The sequence below is a fragment of the Nesoenas mayeri genome (genome assembly GCF_963082525.1).
Source record: "Nesoenas mayeri genome assembly, chromosome: Z".
NCBI classification, from domain to species: domain Eukaryota; kingdom Metazoa; phylum Chordata; class Aves; order Columbiformes; family Columbidae; genus Nesoenas; species Nesoenas mayeri.
This window is the reverse complement of record NC_137542.1, coordinates 57,991,152-58,016,128: the sequence shown is the minus strand read 5'-3', so window position 1 is coordinate 58,016,128 and position 24,977 is coordinate 57,991,152. Positions and strand designations below refer to the sequence as shown.

The 24,977-nt window shown below is 42.6% G+C and overlaps 1 protein-coding gene across 1 annotated transcript; it reads left to right on the top strand.

Moving 5' to 3' along the window:
* Window positions 1–7,503: 7,503 nt before the first annotated feature.
* IL7R (interleukin 7 receptor) lies at window positions 7,504–23,503 on the top strand (the record flags this gene model as incomplete). The annotated part of the gene is made up of 8 exons (XM_080362787.1): window positions 7,504–7,594; window positions 13,265–13,403; window positions 15,186–15,340; window positions 17,003–17,157; window positions 18,234–18,411; window positions 19,156–19,246; window positions 21,186–21,261; window positions 22,540–23,503. 8 exons carry the CDS (start codon window positions 7,504–7,506, stop codon window positions 23,041–23,043), a joined length of 1,389 nt encoding a protein of 462 aa, XP_080218913.1. The 3' UTR covers window positions 23,044–23,503.
* Between the last annotated feature and the right edge of the window lie 1,474 nt (window positions 23,504–24,977).

Here is a 24,977-nt window from a genome sequence, read left to right as displayed (position 1 = left end):
GCAGCAGGCGTTAATGCAGGTTAAAAGAAAGAGACTTTCTGAAGGACATGGAGGGAAGAGTGGAGCCTGTTGCCAGTAGCTGGGCTGAGGGTGAGCCTGGAGAAAGGGTCCTATGCTACACTGTACAGTGTTTGAAACTTGATGGAGTTTCTCCATTTCTAGATGTGAAAAATGCAGAACCATCACTGGATGGTTTTTAAATGCTCACTGCAATGACAAGATAAGGACAAATCTGCATGCCAGTTGGGGTCCCATCGGTGTTAGCATATATCCCTCTGCAATTAGTGTCTTATCTGCATATTTCTTTTTCTCTCACTAAGCAGGCATAATGAATGGGGACAAAAAGTGTTAATGTGTCTCCCCTGTTACAGAGATTTTACCACCCCAACATTAATATATAAAGTGAAGGATAAACTTTCAGGTTGATCACATATTTTCCTGTGGTTTTCTGGCATGAAATGTCTCAATTTGATGGTATCTCAAACATCACTCCTATTTAAAATATTGAGATGACAAAGATCTTACTCATTTTAAATAGATGAACACCTCAGTGCACAAAATTTGTATTGAGCCAAATTACATGAATGATATATATTTTTGTTAGCTTAAATGATGTCTGTTTACAATATATCTTTTTCAGCTGCAATTTCATTTTCTTGTATGTTTTTCTCAGTTCCTCTACTTCTAAGTAGGTTTCATACCAGGAAAGAGATTTCAAAATATAGTTAAATGTAAATACATTTAAATTATTACGCTCTTTCGTGACCTTTTGTTATCTAACATTTATCTGGTCCTTGTTCACGTAAGTTGCTTCTTTTTTTAAGAGTCTTTAAAAATATTTTAATGAGTTCAGCCTTGCTGATGAAGCTACATTCAGTCACATTAACTTTAACCAATAAATTCTGTTATCCCTATAGCTAATGGTCAGCAGGGTTGTAGTTGGTTTTTCAGTGTTGCTCGTTAAGTCACTGGAAGGTGGATATGTAATTAGATGTGTAAGTAGAAGCAAAGGGAATCCATGGTAATTTTTAAGGTTGCCTCCAGCAGCCCGATCCACCTGACTTACCACCCAAGTCCACTTCATATCCATCTAAACAGCACAAGCCTTGAGTTAGAAACCCATTGTCCTCCTAAAAGCCTGTCACTGGAGGACTTGACTCACCCTGAGGGCTCATCCCTCTCTTCACATGCAGGGGTGAGGACTTGGCTAGTGTGGGGTCAGTGTTCAAGGGCTGCAGCACAAAAGCCACAGAAATGGAATAGGTGACAAATGTTGGGAAGGCCAGCACCATGTCAGGGCACTCAGCATGGTGGCCATGGTCCTTCCCATCCCACCCCGGCTCTGCCACACTATCCACGCTCCAGGCTGGCTTTTTTCCCTGAAGTTTAAGCTTCCACTTTTATCCACTTCCATGACTGCAACAGCTATTACCAAAAGTACTGGCAGTACTTAAACACCATTCTAGTCAGACATGGGTCTTGTGCCTGCCCGAGTGGGAGGGAAGGGGAGAAGCCATGCAGTGCTGCGGTTCTCATGCCAGCACTGCCTGCTGGGTGCAGACCTTCTTCCCCACCTTCCCACTTAACTGGTGGTGGTGGAGTCCCGCACCCAGAGTACATTAAACATAAGTTTTACAAATGCAGTTTCAGGTTCCTCACATTCTTTAGTGCATGCCATCAACCTTAACTCTCTCAAGATAGTTTCCATCAGGACTTGTTCCTCCAAGTTTTCTTCTGTTTTCAAGGACATGTCATCATGTTGTTTCTGTTCGCTCCTACACTTCATCCTTTTTGCTGTGGCCTACATCCACTTTTCATCTGGAGCTTAGAAAAGCATGGACTAATCATGCATCAGAAGTGGTGCCTTCTAGGTCCCTTTGGCTTTTATTTTTTTGAATGGAGTAAGCATACAGGAACTATGTGGCTGAATATTAAATAACCAAAATGAGCCACAGCTTCAGTGGACAGATTCTTAAACAATTTATTCAACAGAAACCAAATCAGGTTTTAGTAATACTGATTTTTAAACTAACGGAAATTTTAAAACAAAATCCTTTAAAGAGAAAGAAGATTCAAACATATTTAACATGAAAGTTGCAGCAGTTAGATTGAAGTATTTTGAAGAATTAAAATACATGCTCAAAATGCTTTATTGTTACCAAAAAGGCAGGGTTTTGCCCCAGCATTATGTGTGAAAAGTGTCATTGAGCAAGCATGGTGACTTGTGCTCTCCTGTTGGAGCTCATGAGCAAGTAATATGTCTTGCAGTATTCAATATGTTTCTTTACGACCCCAAAAATAATGTGAAGACAATGTAAGCTTTCATTTCTTTAACTATACTTTAACTCAACTCACTTTGGAGAATAGCTGAAAACATGATACTGAATTCTCTCTAAAGACTGAAAAACTAGCAAGCAAAAAAAAGTGTAAGTATTAATATGACTGTTCTTGTTACTACTGTTGCTGTATTTGTTAGCTAGGAAGATAATACCGTTCTCATCTTTAAGCCCAGCTGTGTTTAGGTCTGATCTCATAGTAACTAAACACCTGACAAAAGTGCACAACAGTCTGTTCTGCTTCAACCTTCATCTGGCAATGTTTCTCTAACTTCTCTATATTTTTCCCTCAATATAACAGGTCTTATTAATATCATGCCAATCTATGAGTCTCGGGGGAGGAAGTTTAAAACAGTAATTTTAAGTGTCAAACCTTGAAAACAAAGAAAGCTCAAAGAAACAGACAAAAACTTCTGCTCTGTTACATATGGCTCCTTTTTTTCAGTACCATGTGGTGACAAACTATGTCTCTTCAGTTCCGTGTTGCTCTTGTACTTTGCAATTAATGTAATTTGGTGATAAAGGAAGGACAATACCCTCCAGAGTAACTCCATTTAATGCCAGGGTTTCATTCTGCTTTCTTATCTGAGTAACATCTGTGTCTACTCTTATGCTGTCTCACTCTCTTTCCACCCAAGGCTTTGCTGTCTCTGACAATGATGTCCTAAGCGATACTGACTCTTCCATATGCACCTTTTCTTGAGCCAGTAAAACACTTCTTAGAGCAGCCTGAGGCTAATATGAAGTCCTTCAGCTGATGAGCTGTCAAGAGATGTCTCTATCAGGGAGAAGATACGTGGAACCGAATTTTCAAAGCAGATCAGAGAAAGAAACCTCAGGAAGCAACAAAAAAGAAGATTCTGAATCCCCTTTTTTTTTATGTAGAAGTCATCCTCCTTGCACCTGAAGCTGAATGGAAGATTTCTGCTTCCTAGTATATCTGATTAAAAAAAAAAAAAATCTAAATAAAAAGCCTCTGTGTACAGGTAATACATGTTGTAATGTGGTTCTGTTTTATTACTTCAGAGCTGCATGAATCCCTCAGTTTGTCTTTCTGTCAATAATCTAAGCATCCTATGGCTGATTTTTTTAAAGGTGTTTAAGGTATTCTTTTAATTGGAGCTTTGACCTAGTGAGATTTAGAAGCAAGTTAAAGTTATGCACAAATTAAACACTGTACTGAAGGAGAATGGACCTAAGTAGGTGCTAAAAAGCTTTCTTTAATCTGCACCCGTGGTCCATAGAAGGAAAGGGAAGTTGTGCCATTCTCTCCTCCATCTCTCCACATCTTTGAGGAGCAGTGAAGAGAGGACAGGCAAAGGGACTGGCACCCTTGTTCTGTGATATAATAACTTATTTATAGCCCGAGGAACAGAGGAACCCCTATGTCAAAGAAAGAGCCAAGAAGCCCAACAGCTGCTGCCAGACGAGAAAAGTTCCCTCCCAGTCCCAGGCTGGGCCATGGGTTTATCCACGACACACCAGATGAGCTCCTCAAACACAAGGACACCTGTATCTTCTGACTGTCACTGCCTACAGGACCTGTCTCCAGTGCTGCACACTAAGATGTGTCTGGAGAGCCTGCTTCACTTGGCTCCCACAGATGCTCTAGAATCTCTCTGAACTGGCATGTTTGAAAAGCATAGCTGGTAGAAGCATGGATCTACCAACTTCATCTTTCTAAGCAGATACTGATGGCAGACTTAAATCTAGCATACCTGCAGAAGCGTTTTCCATTTTTTGGAGCCAAACCAGAATAAAACCAGATTTTTTTTGTCCTCAGAAGAGTAAAAAACAAGTGAACAAACAGCATAAGAAGCAAACACAAACGCTGATTTGTAGATAACTTGTTTGGTTAGTAATTTTCAATAAGTGCAACACAAATGATAACCCAAGAAGACGTCAGATGCCATGGAGCAGTCAGTGGGAAGTAACTGAGGAGGTGATACACCACATGGACAGCATACACTTTTGAACCATAGGGCACTGGAAAAATTGATTTCCCCAGTCACAGGGAGTGTAACCTTGACTTTGTTGACGGCCAAAAATGTAAGGGAGTCTAAGGTGACTCAGAATCTCCAAAACAGAGGGTTAGAACCCAAAGCCCAAAGAGGGCTGGCAGAGCAATGAAGCACAGGTATGTTTTTGCTGGACCATCAAAACTCTTACTTTCTTTGTTGTTGGTGGTGGTGGTGTGTGTGTGTGTGTGTATAACCCTGAATTAGGAGGCAGAAGTAGTGTAAATTTATTGCCAATGAAAAGTAATCCAGTCTTCTTTCAGCCACTCCTGGGTACTAACACTTCAGCTGCCCTAAGATTTAGATTCTCATAAATTTGATTTCCTCCAGGACATTAGACAAAGGCAACCAGGTGAGACTGAGGGACTCAAATACCTGTTGGAAATCAAACAACTTCTGAAACAGAGGCCCAGAATTAAAAGAAAATGTACTTTTGCTTCACAGTTTTTCTCTATACTAGTTTTCTTCTTTTCATTGTGGTCCCTTGTTTCCCCACCAAGACAAAATGCAGCTATGACAACATGGAAATCCCCTGAGCAGCACATCTCTGATAATAAGATTGTTCAGGTTCAACCAAAATATTATGTCTGAAGAGTCTTTTTCTTTTAGTTTGCTCCAGCTGAAACAGGAAAAAAAGAAAAAAAAGAAATCAAAGGGATAGCCCACTCAATTATAAACAGACAAATTTAAAGTGAGAAGGTGTCATTTCCAGGTAGCGATCAGTTTGCACAGGAGAGACCTCCTTTATTGATATTTCTGACTGAAAATGAGGTAGAAATTAGCCTGAAGGTTTCTAGAATAATATGATGTGGAATATTATTAAGCCAGGTGCTTAAATCTTTATACTTTTGTCAACCAAGCCAGAGGTAGACCTTAGGGATGTGAAGTCATGGGCATTCAATTGCATTGATTCAAGTTTGGCTTCAGTGAGCTTGAATCAAGCATAGGAGAGAGGGATGAGGACTCTCTGCTCCTGAAGGCCCCCCAGCCAATTCAGAACTCTCAAAGAGGGTGTTTCTTGAAGGGATATTGTGTGAATGGGGCAGTCAAGCGGTCTGGTCAGGCCATGGCACCACCATCTCCACTGGCTCCTTGGCCCCATGTCCCGGTCCTGCTCTGCTTTCTGTGGGTGGCTGCTGTGGCCTGGCAGGCCTCTCCCCTGTGCATGGGTGGGAGGTACCACAGAGGTCTGCCAAGCAACCATCTAAACTCAGCCTCACCTTGAACTCTTTTTGTATTAAATGGAGAGAAATAAATTTATTTAGGCGTTTAGATTTCATGTTTTGAATGCTAGGATGAGACAAATCATGCTATTCGCTGGCTAGACAGGAGTAAAGCATGAGAAACTCTGATGTATACACTGTAAATGCCTATATTTTGACCAATGAATCCAAACCCATTTTTCTGTGTCTACCTAGACTTAGTACGCCTCCAGAGAATGCTTTGGTGGGCAGCCTCAGGGTTCTACCACGAGAGGAACTTGACACAGGCACAGTAGACTTCCATCTCCCAGGCAGCCTCACTGAGCTCTTGTGGAATGGAGGCCATTTCTTCCCACTAAAATAGGGCAAGGGAGCCCAGAAACACCCCCTTGGCTGCCTCCTGCCCCCTGCACAGAGCAGCAAGTGACACCAGAGGACAGTTCTTGACATCCTGGCAAGATGGACAGCTCTCTAGACATAAGGGCTGAGCTTTCATCATTTTGGTGAGTGGTTTAAATTATTTCCTTGCAAATGAAAAAGTTACTGTGGCTTGTATATTGAGCCTCCTTATTATAGTGTCATCATTCTTCTGTTACCAACTTTGCCCTCCGTTTCCTTTACACCTCTGACATAAAGCTTTTTTTGGTGCAGGCGGTGCAGTGCCAAAGCCTGCTCTTTGCTTTCGGGTCTGCAGCTCACTTGTAGTTACCCACATCAGTCACGCATGCACATGGCCTTGCATTATGCTCCAGTGTGGGTTGGTGTATACAGCCACAGAAAGTGTGCAAAGGAAATATTTAACACATCTTTGTCTTTCTGACTCTGCTTTGCCCAAGACCTGAAAAAATGTAGAGAGGTATCACGTTGTTCTCAGGAGCTAGATTTTGCAGGATTAATCTTTCAAATCGCAGGTTTTTTTTCTGGGTCAGCATTTCTGTATGTGGGACTTCATAGACTCATAGAATGGTTTGGGTTGAAAGGAACCTTTAGAGCTTATCCAGTCCATCTCCCCTGCTGTGGGCAGGAACATCTTTCACTAAGGTTGCTCACAGCCCCATCCAGCCTTACCTTTAAGACTTTCAGTGATGGAGCCCCCAGCTCTCTGGGCAACCTGTTCCAGACTCTCACTACCTTCATCCTAAAAAATTCTTTCCTCATGTCCAATCTAAATTTACCTTCTTTCAGTTTAAACCCCATTGCCCCTTCTCCCGTCATTTCAGGCCTTGATTAAAAGCCCCCTTTATATATTGAAAGGCCTCAAGAAGGTCTTCCTGAAGCCTTCTCTTCTTCAGCCTGTCCTCACAGCAGAGCTGTTCCAGCCCTCTGATCATTTTTGTGGCTCCTCAGGCCCCTCTCCAACAGGTCCATGTCTTTCCTGTGCTGAGGGCTCCAGAGCTGGACACAGGACTCCAGGTGGGGTCTCACTAGAGCAGAGCAGAGGGATAGAATCACCTTCCTTGACCTGCTGGACACGCTGCTTTTGACACCAATGCTTAAAGAATAAATAACAGCAATTACATTTAGTGTTTCACAGTTGGAAGATTTTTCTCCCTTAGATCTGTCTGTCTTCACTGAGATGAAAATGGATGAGAGGAGTAAACCACATTCTCGGGGAAATCGGCAACAATGTCCCACTAGCCAAGAGAAGAACATCGTGCACGAAACACACTCCTTACTCACTGGACTTGACCAGATTTGGTCCAATGTGCCAACAAGCCTGATCCAGAAGGTCCTTAGTTTTGAAGTGGGAAGCATGTTTCAAAGTAAAAGCTCTGAAAATATCTTTATGCTGGCTTCCTGCTCTCTGCCACTAGTCATCCTTGTCGGCATGTTTACATTTCCCCTTGCCTGCGGTCTCTTTATCATGGGTTTGTTCCGCCTCTAGTATAAAGTGAGTGAGTGTGGGTTTCTTGCACACACATACTGCACACATGCAGCGTACTCAGGATGACACGGACGAGTACAGTGTTGAGCATTTTCGTCTTGTTTCTTCACACCACTTTTGGCGAAAGTGGTTGCACCTCAGTAGATGGTGATGGTGAGTCATTTAATGTTCATCTTTCCACTTGTGTATGATCTTGAAAAACATGAGTTAAGAGCTCTACATGCAACTGCTGGGTTAAATGTGTTATTGTTTTAGCTTCCAGTCACTTTCTTTTAGTGCCAGTACCTGAGGTGAATGTGGAACTGGAGGATAGATATTTAATTTAATTCCCAAGTCTGCTGTCCTTGTAATATCCAAATCCTTATGAAATGTGGGAGACCATAGCTGTATGCAGATGACATGCGAGCCCAGACCTGTTAACCCTCTTGTTGTATCTAATGCTCATATGAGGAGTGCTCATCCTGGGAGGGGGGAAGCTGTGTCCCTTTTCGGCAGTCCATGGTCACTCTGAGCTGCCATCAGAGAGAGGTGAGGTTCTGACTTCTCTTGCTGTTGGCAGTTTCTTCCAAATAAAATATTTAAATGTATCTCAAACTTGGCCCAAGCTGTTCCACTTCTAAAGTTTGGTGGGTTTTTTTTCTCTTTGTCTCTAAGAAATTGCTTATTAAGTTATATCTGGGAATAGTCCCGATCTCCATTGTACTATGCCTGAAGCAGCAGCTCAGCCAGGGTGTTCTCGCAGACCATGACTAAGAGCATTCATCCCTTATTCACCAAGTCACTATAAATCAATTCAACAGTTTAAATTCATGCTTATTGCACAGTTCATTGTCTCATGTAGACAAGTCAAAATTACTTAGCAGCATCAAAATTAAAAAATCAAAACATAAAGAGCAGCAATAAAACCATTGTTTTAGTCTGCTGTCCCTTTTCTCAAAAGCAAACTGAAAAATTGGATTTAGAGATTCAGTCTCCAATCTGTTAAACTCTTACTTGTCTAATACTAAACAAACAGCAGTGACAGACCTCATTGCACTGTGCCTGAAGGACATGGGCAGTCACTCAGTTGCTGACAGTTTTAGGGCTTCATTGCTTGGAAGCAAAAGAATTTCTGGGTTTTAGGAAGACAATGGCTGTGTTCCTATGGTATCTTACAGATAGGGAATCTCGTTTTCCCCTGTTTGTCCTGTCTTATACATGTATGTATGTACACATATATGCATACATACATGGAAAGCATGTGTGTAAGTTTTTTAGTTAGAAGAAAACAGGGAGTGGCTCAGAGCTGCATCTAACAACCCTGTGTTTTTCTGTTTGCCTTTTTTTATACAATCTACAGCTGTTTAGAACCAGCTTTGGTGAGCAGCTATGGTGGTGAATAGTCAATGCTAGTGATTTATCTCGTGTCACTGAAATCTTCAGGGTTTCCCAGAAGCATATATGACTGAACCCTTCTTTGTCTTGTCACTAACTTCCAGTAAACAATAATTAACCTTTTGCTTAGAATTAAAGACAAACCAATTCACAAAATCCCCATTGAGCAATTAGCAGCTTTTATGATTTCTTTATGAGTCTTGTGGGTTTGGCCAACAAATTAAACAGTCCAGGGTAAAATGACCCATGATGGATGTTTGGCTTTTACCCTTTGCCTTTCCGACTCACTCTGCCTCCTGGCAAAGTGCCACTGGCTGACACAGGCATGAGCTCTCACCCTTCTGCTGGGCAGAGGATGGAAAAGCTCACTGCGGCACTTGGTTTCATCACCTTTTCAGGGCAGCACACTGCCTCCTCAGCTCTGTCTCCCAGCCACGCACAGATGGTGGAAAACCCTGAAAGCCCTAAGACAGATACAAGCAGAGCTAAGAAAGGGCAGCCGTGGAGGCACAGGAGGATGTGGGCAGGGGGAGCAGGAGGCCACAGACTGCGTGGCCTCATGGGCAGGATGCCTGTCTTCAGTGGCCCTCCCACCCAGAATTGCATGATTTGTCTAACCCACATCAAAACTGTTGTGATTAAAATGAGTTCTGCCTGGATCAGATCAGCACTAGAGATTTCACACTGTCCATGGAGATGGTCACTTCAGTGACTTTGGACATTTGGTCCCTGATGCTGCAGGTGCTTGCTGGTGCCTTTGGTTTCACATGTTGTGGTTAGTTCTGGTGGCTTAGATCATAAAGCTCAAACACGTCCATAACCTCTGGGAACACTCTTCTCTTGGTAAAGGCTCATAAGGTCCCTGCTGTGATTTGAACCATCCTGCTAGGTGTTGTCCAGACCCAAGAGACAACCATTTCTGTGAAGGACCTGCCATAGCTGTAGTTATAAGAGCAGACTTTTCCCACTAGAATCACCCCATCTCAAACCTCGCCTTGATTTCAGCAGGACCAGGCTCTGCCTGGTCTGGGCTTCTCAAGGAAAAAGGTATTATCTTGTAATTCTTTTATTGCATAAGGAGTCCTTACCAGTGTGAGTCATTTTTGAGTCATCAAAACCCTTTACATAGCAAACACATTCGTGTATGGTGGTTCTAAGGTTTTGGGAAGAAGTGTAACTGAGGCTACATGCATATTTATGTCAGACAAAAAAATTACTGTCAGCTCATGGAGGAACCATACCAGAAAATGCATTTCAGATTGCTTACTTAACACCATTCATGAGGTTTAATTATCATATACTCTATGGTTGAGATGTTATTTCCATGAATAAGGAACCACATAATCATTTGAAAGTGCAGTGTCAAAGAGGTAAAGTCAGATTTCCTTCCAGTCTGGCACCAAAGTTGCACCGTGCTGGTTAAACATTAAATGGCCGTTTGAACTGCAAGACAAAACTTTTTTCTTTCTTTTCACTTTGCAGTCAGCTTGATAGAGAATGAATTAAAATTTCTGTCACCTTTCAGCAAAGCAGTTGCAGACAGCTGTAAGGTTTTTTTTTCTCATATTCTATTAATACGATGATTATCTGTTTTGTGTGTTAATGCAAAATCTGGTGTATGTGGTTTTTCTATACAAAGACCACCAAGCAGTCTCTCTTATATAAAGGAAGATCAGTCATTTTAATTCATAAGTTTAATGTTATCTTAAAGGAGCTATGAGTATAAATAAGCCAATCATCTCCTGGCATTTGCAAGTAAATTCTTAGAGATGCATAAAATGTGATGTGCCTGTGCATGTGAGCTGTTTGGTGTACCTATCTATGTAAAATCTGGACTTTTTCCATTTTATGTAAATTCAGTTCAGCTTACTTGTTATCCCTGGAATTTTGAATATACATATATCTATGTGCACACACTTTTACCCACAAGTATGTAGCTTTATGTAATATACATTTCTGTACATATGTGTCTGCCCAGTTGGCTCAGGGCTGTGTTGGTGAAGACTCTGACCTGTGTGAAATTGCTTGTTCTGGAGTTGCGCTGACCTGTGTCTCCCTCTTAAATGTGATGGTCGAACAGAGCATCTGCTTTGTCTGTGTCTGTGCTGCACAGGTTAGCCCCTCAAAGCAGCAGCGCTGGTAGGTGATGCATTTTATCATCTGCCAGGGAGTTCTGGGCTTCTATTGGGACAAATACTGCCAGAGCTGTGGTGGGAAGGGAAGATGGGTATCTGCTTTGTAGCAGCAGTTGCGCATGGTGGCAAACAGCCACTCAATCTTAGCTTGAGTGATAGATCTGCCTCTGGGTTCTGGATTCCTGCAACATCAGATGCTCCTGTCCCTCCTGCTGCCCACCATGGGTGCTGGTGGCAGTGGTCCCCTTCCTAGCCCCTATCTGTGCTGCTTTTGCATGTTTCTTTATGTTCCTGAATTACTTCTGAATTTCTTCTCTTTTTCAAAACCTGAATCAAGATGCAACTTGGCTCCGAGGTCAGGAAGAAGCACCACTGATAGTATCCCTGGGGGTTGATGCTCTTTTACTTACATTTTAAAGCAATCAAAAAAACCTCTCCCTTGCTTTCTCTCCACTGTCAAACCATGACTGTTTTGGATCTTTGGATGTGCTCCCATTCCAGACAGGGTCTGGGTCTCCCTGCATGCTGGAAGGATAGGCCAGGGATCATACAGCATTACTGGCAGGACAATGAATCATGGTATCCAAGTATCTGGTCACTCTCAGAGATCTGATTGACCTGTGTACCAGCATGGATGACCTTCATTTTCTCTGGGAGGGATTTTCCATTGGAAATGTTTCCACAGGCATTTCCCCACACTGTTTGTTAGTGTGAGTCACTGATATCCCTGGAGCAGCCAAGGTCTTGTTCTCGTGGCAGCAGGTAGCCACATCGCCAGGGCACATCTGAGGAGTGCGTAGGAGAGGAGCAAGCAGGGGATCAAGAGTAGTCCCTGGACACAGGGAAGAGGGTTATGTGTCATCATGGCTACTCTTAATCACTGCTAAAAGGGAATAGAGGCATTTCTGCCCTTAGGATCTGCTCAGGGGTTCATGGCAATAACCCTTTCCCTGTCTGCTCAGCTACAGTGGGTGAGATTTCATGGAATGAGGCTGAACTGGAAGTTTCTGAAGGGAGGACTCCTCTCAGAAGCATCAGTTTTTGCCTCACTGACCTCATACAAACCAAGTGTAGGACTTGAGACATATGCTCTTAATCAAATCGCAGTTGTTTTATGAGTCATCAAAGCAAATTTGCAGGAAGCCACACACTCTGGCAGAAAGTCTGAGCTTTACCTCCTGGGCCCAAGTTTGTGACATTTCAGAAAACTTTGCAATACAATCAAAATGGGGCTTAATTACCTTGTAACACCAAAATACTCTTGCTGTCCTAAAACCAACCATATAATTTTCCAGTCTTCCCAGGAGCCTGGTGAGAGGCCAGACCTTCACAGCACAGGCATGGGCAGGGCAGAGGCAGAAGGACACAGCTCTCAGCTGTCTGCAACATGGCTGGATGTGATGCAGATGAAGCAATGGCAACTGCCAAGTGTACATCCTCAGCTGTGGGTCTGCTGCTTCGGAGCTACGAGGTGTTTGGTGTACTTTCAGGCTGTCCTGAGCTGAAATTCCCATTAAAATAACTCTTGTTGAATCTAGCCTTTGCTCTTGAGCAAACATTAATTAGCCTGCAGCTTCTGCTGCAGACACCTCTGGCATTAACTGTGCTGAGCATATCCTTCAGTATGTGTTTCTGTTCTGTCTATTTTCAGGAGTTTTTTGGTCCTTGACTTGATATTCTGCTTTTAAACAGGCATCAAGAATGTGTCTTCCTCCCCTTGCATGCTCAAGGAGAGCATTATTTTGTGGTTCCTAATAGGAGAACCTGTTTGATAAAGTCCTGAGATTATTTTCACATGGAGTAGGTCCTGCTTTTATTTTCGTATAAAGTTCTCCCATAACTTCTAAAATGAGAATTCACCTGTCCCTGTCTCAAACTTAGAAGCAATTACATTGCAGACTGGACAATGTATTTTCACTGCTTTGCACTTGATAATGGATGTTTTAACAGAAATTTCCAGGTTGACATCAGCACCCCTTTTTGCCTGTGATTAATACAAAAGAACAGACATAGGATATCTCATCTGAACAAACCATCTGCGACACTATGCCTTTTTATATTTCGCAGACAGATGATGCAGAATGTACCTTTATGTGTGGTAAGTGAGTGGGCTTCACTGGCATGCACGGAGAGCAACCTTGAAAGATGAAAGTGGCTTTTAATTTCATTTTGAACAAACTTTCTTTGCTTCTTACAAAACCGGTGGGTTGATCCTCTTCCTTTCGGGCAACCATGCGAAGAGGCAACATGCTGTACAATGGAGCTGCAAATCAAATACACTCACTGGTTTTATTCAGTGCAAATCTTTCCTTAGGGACTTTTGGAGATGATGAACCAGACAATTTTGACATCACCTGCTTCAGCCAGTTGGAATTTAAGGATTCCTATAGCAGCCTGACCTGCAATTTTATCGAGTTGCCTCCTGACAACACTAACTACACTCTGGCCCTGTGGTAAGTGCTGTCAGTCTGTCCTTTGGTAAACTGGGAAGCAAAATGCTAAGTACTAGTGAGTCATGCTGCCGCATGCTGGGAAACACAGCAGAAAAGCTAGACAAAATTCTGTTTCAGAGTGTGTTACCAAGTTTGAATACTATATTCAGCAAAGAAGAACGGTTTAGTGAAACAGAATATAGCTCCCTAATAAGAAAAAAAAATCATCTGGAAGTGTCTGTAAAGGTCATTATAATGCCTCCAATAGTCCTGATCAATACTCCTGTTGCCCAGCATGAACTGAAAGCATTTTCTTTTTAATTAAATGATATTTCAAAACAAACAATCAGGGAAAAACAAACAAAATACAAACAAACAAGATCCCCACCATCTCAGCCTTTATCAAGTGAAAAGTAAAAATGTTTTCAAAGAGGCAGATCCTTTCCACAGAAAATTCTTCGGCAAGAAGGCTAGTTACTACTGAAGGGAAAATGCCTTTATCTACGTCAAGACAAAAATTAAGCAATTGTCATTGCATACACAGACATGCAAAAAACACATCAAAATGAGTATACAAAAACCCCGATAGTTACCAAACCTATCAGCCACCTCTGCTTCTCATCGAGGCCTTGAAACTCTTTTCCACCTTTTTATTCAAACTGACTGACCTAGCTGAAGAAGCTCAGATTTAGCACAGTTCTTTAGCACGGTTTCTTTAGCACAGTTCTGCTTTTCCCTTTGCCTTTTTTTCTGAAACTGAAAGTTCTACTGCAACCAGCAAAATAAGTGTGGGGTTTTTTTTCTTCTTCTTATTCTAATCACTACTTCATTTTTTCCACTTAGTTTATTAGAATTTTTCTGGTTTTGTGGGGTTTATTCTGGATTTTGACTGAAATTTTATGACAGTCCTCAAATACTTGAGTCACACAGATGGTGAAACACACAGATGCATTTCCACCTTTGAAACTGTGCCTTCATGGCCTGGCCTACTGTTGACCCTGTACGTGTTACTAGTTCAGTCAATAATAAATTTCACAGAATCACAGGATGTCAGGGATTGGAAGGGACCTCAAAAGATCATCTAATTCAATACCCCTGCCAGAGCAGGAACACCTGGATGAGGTTACACAGGAATGTGTCCAGGTGGGTTTTAAATGTCTCCAGAGAAGGAGACTCCATAACTCCCCTGGGCAGTCTGTTCCAGTGTTCTGATACCCTCACTGTGAAGAAGTTTCTTCTCATATTTAAGTGGAACCTCCTGTTTTCCAGTTTGAACCCATTACCCCTTGTCCTACCATTGGTTGTCACTGAGAAGAGCCTGGCTCCATCCTTGTGACGCTCACCCTTTATATATTTACAAACACTAATGAGGTCACCCCTCAGTCTCCTCTTCTCCAAACTAAAGAGACCCAGCTCCCTCAGCCTTTCCTCATACAGATGTTCCACTTCTCTTTGTCTCCAGCGAGCAACCAAACCTATTGCCCTATATTTAAAAATGACAGAAGCAAGATAATTTTTAATGATACAAAGGTTTTTAACATAAATATATACCAAATTTAATAACTGCGTTTTTTTCTCAGAGAGCTCCAGGACTCTTACTGTGACTCACATAATTTTATTATTGTACTCAAAGATCACAAGGAAAAACACTATCAATCTTTTAAACTCTATTTGAACAGCATTTTTTCTTATTTCACATGGAGTCTCATTTCAGTTAATGTGAAATGAGCAACCAGGATTCATCTTTTGCTATGTTATAGTAAGACTGAGAAGAAACTAATATTGTGTCACTTCGGTCAACAGTAACAAGGAAGACAGTAATTACGTGTGCTTCAATATGGAGAAACGGGAAGATGCATATTTCTTACAATTCACTGATATACTCTCAAATAAAGACATTTGCATGGACTCTGAGACGAAGAGAAGGGTCTGCAGGAGTCTGGTTGTCACTGACATGGGTAAGACACTTAATATTTGGATATTTTTAATACACAGGGGTTACTGGGAAAAAAAATAGCCCAGCACAAAGCCTAAGTGTCAGTCTGAAGAACAGTCAGTATAAAATGGTGTCCTAGCAGGGCATGGAGCCTGGATTGGGATGTTAGCAGAGTGTAGTGCTCCCCTTGCTTCAAAGCCAAACATGATCAATGTTCATTCAAAATGAGAAGCTGAATTCTGGTTTATTGTAACACTGCCCAGGTCTGGACAGTGTTAGACCAAATCATGCACATGACCGAAGTAGCTGTGGCTGACTGTGGCTGAATTGTCAAGCAGGGACACATTGTTCATCTCTTACAAGGGACTGCACAGTTTCAGGACTGACCACCCCAAGTCTAGTGTGAGCTCAATAGCACAGGGACCACAAGGTAGCAAGATTTCACTTTTTCACACCTTGCTTCTTGGTGGAGCCTGTTGTCTGAATGAGGCATCCTGCTGCACATGAGAGTTACCAGAAGCCCATGACTAGGCTCATCAAAGTCACATTTGGGACCTATCTGAGCGAAGAAATAGGGGACTCAGGAGAAGAGGGGCTCCTTAGGATTTACCCCTTTTTGGAGCTGGTCTCATTTGAGGGCTGCAGAGAAGCCCATGTAGGACAGTTCCGTTCTGCTCTGGTGCCACATTGTTTTGCCTTCCTTTGGCAACAGGCACTGTGACATGTCTCTCTTACAAAACCTTTCTGCCTCAGCCCAACAGTTCTGTAATAATCTTACATTACCTCTCAGATTATGGACCAGCTTGGACCATCTCTGGTGCTATCTCCTCTAGAAAGTACAGGTTCTGCATGGAAGATTTAAGTATTTGAGGGTTGCAGAAGGAGCAGTCAGAATATTTTCTGGCTATAAGCATTTTCCTGAGAGGAGAGAGGTTTGAGTTCTCTCTTCCTGCAAGAGCTGATGTACTTTACATGGCACATTCAGGAAGCCTCAGCGGCACAGACACAAGTCTCTGCAGACCTCAGGCACATGCAGCTCAGGAAGGGCTTGGGGATGGTCCTGAGGGCTGCATTTTGGACTTGATGTACTTGCACAGATGGTCATTTGACACAGTCTGCTTCTGCAGACTGGGTCAGGTGTGGATTCATAGCCATGTCCTGGAGCCACAACCTTCTCTGCTGTATCTAACATTCTCATGCTTTATTCCTTTGTCTGCTCCATCTGCCCCATCACTGCCATGATGGTCAGCAGCAATTGTACCCATACCCAGTTTGCTCCCTAGTGCCTTCCTCCCAGAGCAGCAATGGGTTTTGCCGTGGGGTCTCTCTGAGAGCACTTGTTAGAGAGACTGACTCTCAAGTCTTCAAACAGTGCTCCTGCAGGGATGAACACACTCAGGAATTGCTTCCCAAGACTCAAAGTCACATCCCTAGGAAGCACTGTCACTGCTGGTCACACTGCAGCTCCAGCAGATCAACACAAAGCCCTTCTCAGGACCAAGGTGCAAGGATGAGCTGGAGCTTAGCGTAAGGCTTGCCCAGCTCAGGCCATATCTTGGTCAAGGTAGGTCACCTCACAGGGGCTGTAACTTGAAGGGGACTTTTTTTTTACTTTTAAAAACCTGTTTATTTTGTAGTAACATAATTCTACTCCTGTTATATCCTGATTTGTTATCATTTGCAGTTAAGCCTGAAGTACCATTCAATGTAAATATCACATACCAAAAGGAGGCAAATGAATATCTCATTCATTATAGCACACCACACTCATGGAAGAAATACTTACAGGACAAGTTGATACATCAAATAGCCTATCGGCAGGAAGAAGGCACTTGGAAGGTAAGTGATGATGTATTGGTGAGTTTACACTAATTTCTGAAATTTAACATTATCAGACATCCCATTATCATGTAAAAACCCTCAAATCTGCATTTTTACATTTCTCCAGCTGAAAACTCAGGAGGGTGCAATATTTGGCATTTGGAAATTTCATCAGTTGAAACAATTCCAGACTGACAGCATCCATGCCTGTTAGACACCTCCCTGGGCTAATTAACTTTCATTCATTTGGGGTTTACAGTGGGAAGAGAAGACATAAGGTTAATAGGCATACAGAGCCATCCTCAGTGCTTGGATGGCTTGCTCTTCACTCTTATTTTCTGTGTTCATCAGTCAGTAGATCATATGAGCCCTTTTTTAAAATTTAGCGACGGTTTCTTCATGTCCCTCTTTCACCGAGCCTCTCCAGGCTTCAGGTACAGTCCAGCAGCTCTCCCACACCCACACCATGTTTTGGGCTGCCGCTGCCTGTGAGCTGGATCTGGTCTGGGCTGCACAGCTGCTGGAACCCCAGTGTCCCCTGTCGCAAGAACAGGCTTGCAAACACTGGTCCAGATGAAGGTGGTTTGAAAGCATGGACTATACCTGATTTTTACAGAGGGAACACAGGAGAACCATAATTACAAAAAGAAAATTATTCAGACAACAAAACACATACAGATAAAGAATGCCAGAGCTGCACTGTGGGATTTCAGCTTCTTTCCTGTAACTGCTCTTTCAGAAGCTGTCTTTTTGTGCCATACAAATATATTTTTTTCCCCTCTCTCTTCTGGGCCTTCCCAGGGAAGTATATGTTTCCCACTGTGTTGTTAACAGCAGCAAAGCACAGTTAATACTTCCAGCTGTTTCCTAAAGAATTTTACCCAGAGTTAGTCTCTCTTCTCGATGTTGCCTGGACTACCCAGCTGCTAAACTAAACTGACATTGTGATGACCACCTAGAGATCATCATAAGCGAAGAGAAGGAATAAACAGCACAGTACTGCTGAGATGCACCTGATCTCGTGCATTTTGCTGAAACTAAAATATTTTCCTGTGTCTTCTGGAAAAATAATTGGATTTTTTGTGTCTGTTTAGACAATAGAGTCACCATATCTTCAGGTAAAATTACTGGGGAAAAACCTCGAAAATGATGCATCATATGAGGTGAAAGTACGTTCGCAACCCAATGGAGATTTTTTTAAGGGCACATGGAGTGAATGGAGTGCTTCCAAGAGCTTCAGGACCACAAGGGAGCAGAACTTCATGGAGAGCTGTAAGGGCAGAAACTACTTCTTTCTACCTAGAAAAAGCAGAGATGGGAGCTCTTGACTCCCTGGCCAACCCCAGCAGCAGCCGTGACAAAAGCATTGAGGAGGGAAGAGCCCACGGCCACAGCAGGGTCAGCCCTCATGGGCACTGGGCAGCCCAGCGGAGATGACCCAGGATGTGGCTGTATTGCTCTGTTCTGGGGCTGGCTATTCCCATGAGGTTAAATCTCACTCAAGAGCAATAAAATGAGATTAAGTGTTGCTGTAAGGGCATGAGGGGTGTGCAAAGGGAGGTGGAGGCTGACTCACTCCTTTCTGCCAAATGATGTGCAGGGAGAAGGACCAGTTTACACTGAAGGTTTCAGGTAAGGCACAAAGAGCAGTGAAATAAGACACATTTCAGGGCCCTGGATTTGCATGCAAACCTGGCACTTGAAACACAAATACTATATAGGATAAAACCTCACCATTGCACTTGTAAACACAAACAATCCTTCTGGTCCTTGGGGTCCCTTCAGTCCCCAGGGGCACTTTAGCATTACATGTGTTTGTTCTAAGTCACTTCAGTGCTCCTTTAAGGACACAGCAAATAGAGGCAGGAGAAATGGAACACTGCACCAGTCCAGTGATAGAAAAGTGCAATGTTTGTCATTAATTCCTTATTTATTGCCTGAAGAGACATTAGGGTTACAGTGTCTTAAGAGCAAGGTATTTACATGCATTGCCTGATGTTCCTTGTTTTTCTTTAGACAGTAATGTGGTTCTGGTTATACTCTCCATCCTGGGATTCATGCTGTCTGTTGTCATGATTGTCCTGATTGGAACTTTTTGGGAAAACAGGTAATTTAAGTCTCTTACTATCAGAAAAAAGTGCTGGAAGACAGTTCTGTTCTGGCAGAATTGACAGTCTTACTGTTTTCTTTGTTATACTTGTGAGCTATTTTCTTCCCTTCTCTGGTCCTCTATATGAAGCCCAAGGCAGGCAAAGAGTAGAAGCGGGCAATACAAGAGAGTGTGTTGGCAGGCAGAAGCTGACCTGCCACTTCAAACAGACTTTAGTCTTGGGCTCGAAACACTGGGTCCTCTGGGGAGCTGCAGGCACCATGAAATACAGTCAGTGTCTCACTAGAGGAAACTTTGACTCAAAAGCTTCAGACACGATCCAGAAAAGAAAGCAACCTGTGGCTTTTAGTTGAGTCCCAGGAGGTGTGGAAACAGTGTACTGTGGAGATTGCCTCTTTCCCTTTCATTGTCTGTGTCAGCAGGCTGTTTGCTCTGCAGCATTTTTGGAAGCAGTGAGGCAGAGCTCTCTGCAACAAGGGCTTGATGGCATCAGCCACCAGCCCAGCCTGGTCCACATCCAGCTGTGTGGCAAAACCAGGCTCTGCATCCCCACCAAAACAGTCACGGCAGAGGTGGGACTAAACATACATTTTTTACACAGGTACTCCTTTGTTTGCATTGGTTTCTCCTCATATATTGGCTACACAGCAGTAGATGGATAGCTGTAAATATGTTTTAAAATACATAGCTATATATTCATGTATAGAATAGATACTTGACAAGCTGAAGAAAATGAAGAGATACATAGATAATTTGGCAAAAAAAGCATCTGAAGTGAAAAAGTCCCAAGTTTAACTGTAGGAGCTGAACCCCTCACAAGGCAGAATGCCCAGGGCTGTTTGGTGACATTCAGAGCAGCCCATCCATGACATCCAGCTCCACTAACATCCAGAGAGATGGCTGCAAGTGAGTTGCTTTTTGGGAACAACATTTGGGCTGTGCCAGCACCTGAATTATACATGGGGATTGCTTGGGAATGTGTTAGTTGGCCCTAGAGAAACCACACCCAAAACAATTTTAATAACTAACATTTCAGAGAGTTGAGTCTTCTGTCAGGGAATGCTCCCTGGTGCTATTTTATTTGAAAGTATAGCTGTGGCTTGAGATTTTTACCTCTTGCTTTTTACTGTAGCTGAACACCTGCAGTTCTCTAGCTTTGCTAGAAGTTCTGTGTACATAAAACTGCTGAAAAAACAGGCTTTTAGATAGTGAAAGTTTTTGAACCCAGAGATTTCCCTTTCAAAAAGGAGTTTTTACATATGTGTATATATGTCCACATATACAGACACATAAAATGTAGATTTATATACATCTATAGCTGTGTTTATATCACTGCAACGTTGAATGTCAGCCAGGCAATATTCTCTAGATGCATCATAGCTGAGAGTTTCCAGCCACACAACACGAGAACTTTTCTAATTAAGGCAGGAAAATGAGACCTGTGGGACAAAGATACAATATAGATATCTGAAGCACAGGTAGCTGGCCAAGGAGTGGGACAATATGCAGTTCTTTGACTAATATAAACATGCAGAGGCAAATATCAGCAAATTTGCACTTAAACCACAGCATGTTTTTTCACTTGCAGAAACTGTTTTTTTCATGCAAAACCCAATTAACACAGCTAGGTGCAAATGAGGTCTTTGTCAGCACAATTTGCTGCTTTTCCAGTACTTGGTGAAGATTCTTCCTCTAACTGTGACAATTTGTGGTCTCAAAGGAGTGATGACTTTTCAGTGACCTTTGTAACTCCTCTACTCCTCCTGTCATTGTTTTATTCTGATACTTCTTCATTGATATTGCGCGTAATGCAAGCCAGTTCTAGGGCTTTGTGAGAATGAGTAGGAATGATGCAATACAAACCTCTGACACCTCAACATGTCTGTCTTTTGCTGTTGTTCCACCAACTGCATTTTGTCTACTATTGCTCTTTGAGGATCAAGCCTGCTGTGTGGCCAAACCTTCCTGATCATAAAAAAACGCTGGAGCAACTATGCAAGAAGCCAAAAAATGTATGTACTCTCACTGTCACTTTCACCCAAGTATGACTATTGGGAACAAAACTAACACTCATGAGAGACAGTAAATGCTGCATGAACTGCGACATCTTTCAGAAATGACTTCTATGTTTCACTGAAGACAGCCCACATCTGCACAGGCAGATGCTAGTGCCTGAGCTTTGTATTATGCAAAGTAATTACAAGGGCTAAGAAATTATATATGAAGAAAGGCTGAAGGAATTGAGTTTGTTTACAGGAAAGAGGAAGCTTGGGGAGGGGAGTACAAATCACAACCTTCCAATACCTTAAGTGTAGGTAGAGGGAAGGGGAAGGTGCTCTCCTCACAAGGTTGCAAGGTGATAGGACCAGAGACAACAGACGTGATGCTTCAGGGCAGACTTCATCTGCGTATAAGAAAAAATCTTCCTCCGTGAGAACAATTAAACATTGAGTGGATTTCCCAGAGGAAAGGTACGTTCTCCCTTGCCGGAAATGTTCAAGGTTTGGCTTGATAGGGCCCTGTATAACCCAGTCCAGGTCCTGCTTCAGCAGAAGTTTGGATCAGCTGGACAACAGAGGTCCTTTCCAACCAAGATACTTAGATGATTCTATGAAACTTTGCAAACATCTCTGGTGACACCCATGTATGGCACATGAACTACTCTGCCACATAAAAGGCAGATGGACGAAGGTTACAAACTGTAAGGTGTGGAATTAACCTGCTGCCTTAATACTGTGTGTCTTGTGTACTTTTCCACCAAGACACTCATCAGTGCTGTTGTCTCCTGTTGGTACATTATTAGCATGTTCTTAATTTAACAAGAGGTCTAAGAGGACTTTCCTGCCACAAGGCCCCCCAGTGCAGGTATTCCTCATGTGTTTCAGGAAGTCATGACAAACTTTTACTTTCCTAACTGTTAAATTAGGAAGGTAAAACTTAAAGGAACTGCCTGGCTTGGCACACTAATTCCTATGAAATAGCAGTTGTGCAATAGATGTGTGGCTCAGAAAAGTCTCTGAAGCACCAGTTCCCACCACACTGTGTAGAGGTAAAACACTCTCTAGTGGTGCTGGCTTCAGCAGGCCACTGGATAGATTCAGATTAATATGGAAAAGGACTTTAAGCTATGTGATAATTCATTCTCTGCTAACCTATTGTTCAGCCTGCTGAGGGTTACTTTCAGAGTTAAAGATAAATACCCTTCTAAAGTCAAATGAATTATCAAAGTACCTCTTCGGTTAATATAATACACACTGCTAACTGACCGTACTGTTCCCTTTGTCATGCAGAATTTTGATATAAGCTTTAACCCAGAGAATTTTGGTTATGTTCATATCCATAAAGTGGACGACATTCAAGCAAAAACTGAACAAGAAACTTTTCTGCCACCATCAAATGCGCCAGAGACAAACCTTCCTGAAAAATTTAGGAGTGGATCAGACCTGAAGATGATCCCTGCGATGACAGACAAAAGCAATCCAAACCTGCCTGTGACTTACGGAGGAATCTGGCCAAGTGAAGCTCTGCACAGGCTCCTGGGCACATGCCAGACTGCAGTCACTGAAGGAAACTGCAGCTCCAGCACATACGAGGTGTGCCACAGCAGTGGGGTGCCCCTGCACGATGATGGTTTCAACCATTCCTCTGCTCCTTTCTCGGATCCCTCTGGCCAGCCTGGACCAGAGCCCCTAAATGGTGACACCGTAACCCAAATGCTGCCAACTGGTGAAATGAGGTCACCGAACAACGAGGAAGCCTATGTCACAATGTCTAGCTTCTACAAAATTCAGTAAACCTGACAAGAATGACAGCGTAGCATTTTTTCCTTGAACACAGGCAGGACACTGACCCCTTCTGTTTTCCTATGTCCTGTGTTAGTGGGTTCCCACCTCCACCACTGCACTCTGCTCGCAGTGCAAGGCCATACCTGCAAGGAAGTGGGTTCTCCCACCCGTCAGTGATAAGTGGCCCAACTTCTAGCTCTCAGTATACCAGTAGCAATCTCCACTGCAAGAGAAATGAAAATCAATTCAACCTGATTTTAATCTTCAGATCTGATTAATCCAGAGCAATGACACTGCGCAGCCCAGCTGAGGATCACAGCATGACTTGTAAAAATTAATAAATGCTTCTGTTAACCTCTTGGATGCAGAATTAAGTTCCTGCTAATGCCTAAGTAAGAAATACAGCAACAAATTGAAGTTAAATTGAATCTATTATCTTCCAAACAGCGGTAGGGCAAGAGAAATTCCTTTGCAGTCAGTGGAAGTCCAAGTTTGCAAAATGTCAGTAAAAGATTGTTGCTATCAAGCATTAATAGCCTGAGGATTCAGGCACTTGGTCACCACAAAGGGATTTTGCTGAGCCCCTCAGGAAAAAGGGCATATGGACTCACTTCAAGAAGATGTTTTCTCAGACTATTTTTGTTTTTGTTTTGAAAGAAACTAAAATAAAGCAAAACCCTGCCACTACTTTTTGCTCTTGGTGAAGATCTGCCTCTGAGCCAATTTTATGATCCACAGGTACTTCTGCTATTGCTATATAGTGAATATCTTCAGTATTTCATGTACTAGTAATGTTTAGGTAGGAAAACAAAACAAAACTGATGTCTCTTCCTACAAAGTGAATTGGGGCTGTAAGATACATGATGATGTCTTTTTCTGCAGCTCTTATGCAAGATATAGTACAGCAAGCAAGTTCTTTCGAAGACAAAAAGGCTGAGTGGGCAATGTGTGTTTACTAGCATTATTCCCAATAGTTGTGGCTGCATGAGAATACTTTGAGTTTGGCCAGGCAATTTTCACATGCAACATCAGACCTAGGAAGATGAATCAAGTGTCATGGATCCTGCCAATGAGAACCGTATGGGTTTTTTAAAGTAGTTCGTAAATTGCCTGGAAATAGTTGTGGTTTTTTTATTTCCACATTATGACAGAGGAAGACATCCTGTCACTTCCCATTGACCTTTCTATGGACTCTGTGCCCAGCTCTAAGGGACTCCCCATGTGCTGCCACACAGAGATGGCTGAACCACTTAGTCCTTCTGGGATGCTGCACATTACAGAGCACGTGCTTGGAGATAAAGCTGCTACAGCCGCATGGTTGCACGACAGCCCCGTGATGGGGCCATGGGAAATCCAAACCACTTTGCTGCGCTCTGGGATTGGGGTTCACCTCACTGTGCAGTCTCAGTTCCTCCAGCTGCTTGAAAGTTCCCTTTACTGAAATGTATTCCTGTTCCCAGAGTCTATGTGTGAAAAGAGTCCTATCTCATTCTCAGAGCTTCTCAAATTCGTTGTGACTGGTAATAATCACTGAGATGTCGCTGCATTTGATGTAGCCTGCTGGAGAAAAACAACACTCCCGAGACAGCAGTCCACCTTACCCATCTCTGCCTGACACCAGGGAAACCTTCAAATGGTGACAACCTTGCGGTCCCTGCGTGTAAATGGGATGAGGATTTGGCTCAAGGCTTTCCATTTTATAGCATAGCTTTTATTGCTGTTTCTCACCAAATCAAAAATTTATTAATGCAGCAGAAAAATATGAATGTCCTGGACATTTATTTGCTTTATAATGCATGTATTTTTATTATTATTTTTTTTAAAAGAGCTGCTGTTAACGCTTACACTGTGCTGACTCGTACAGTGCGACTGTAGATGCAGACAGACTGTGCTGGAAAAACATCGTCTTCCAGTAACACAGTGACAAACAAAAGGGGGATAGA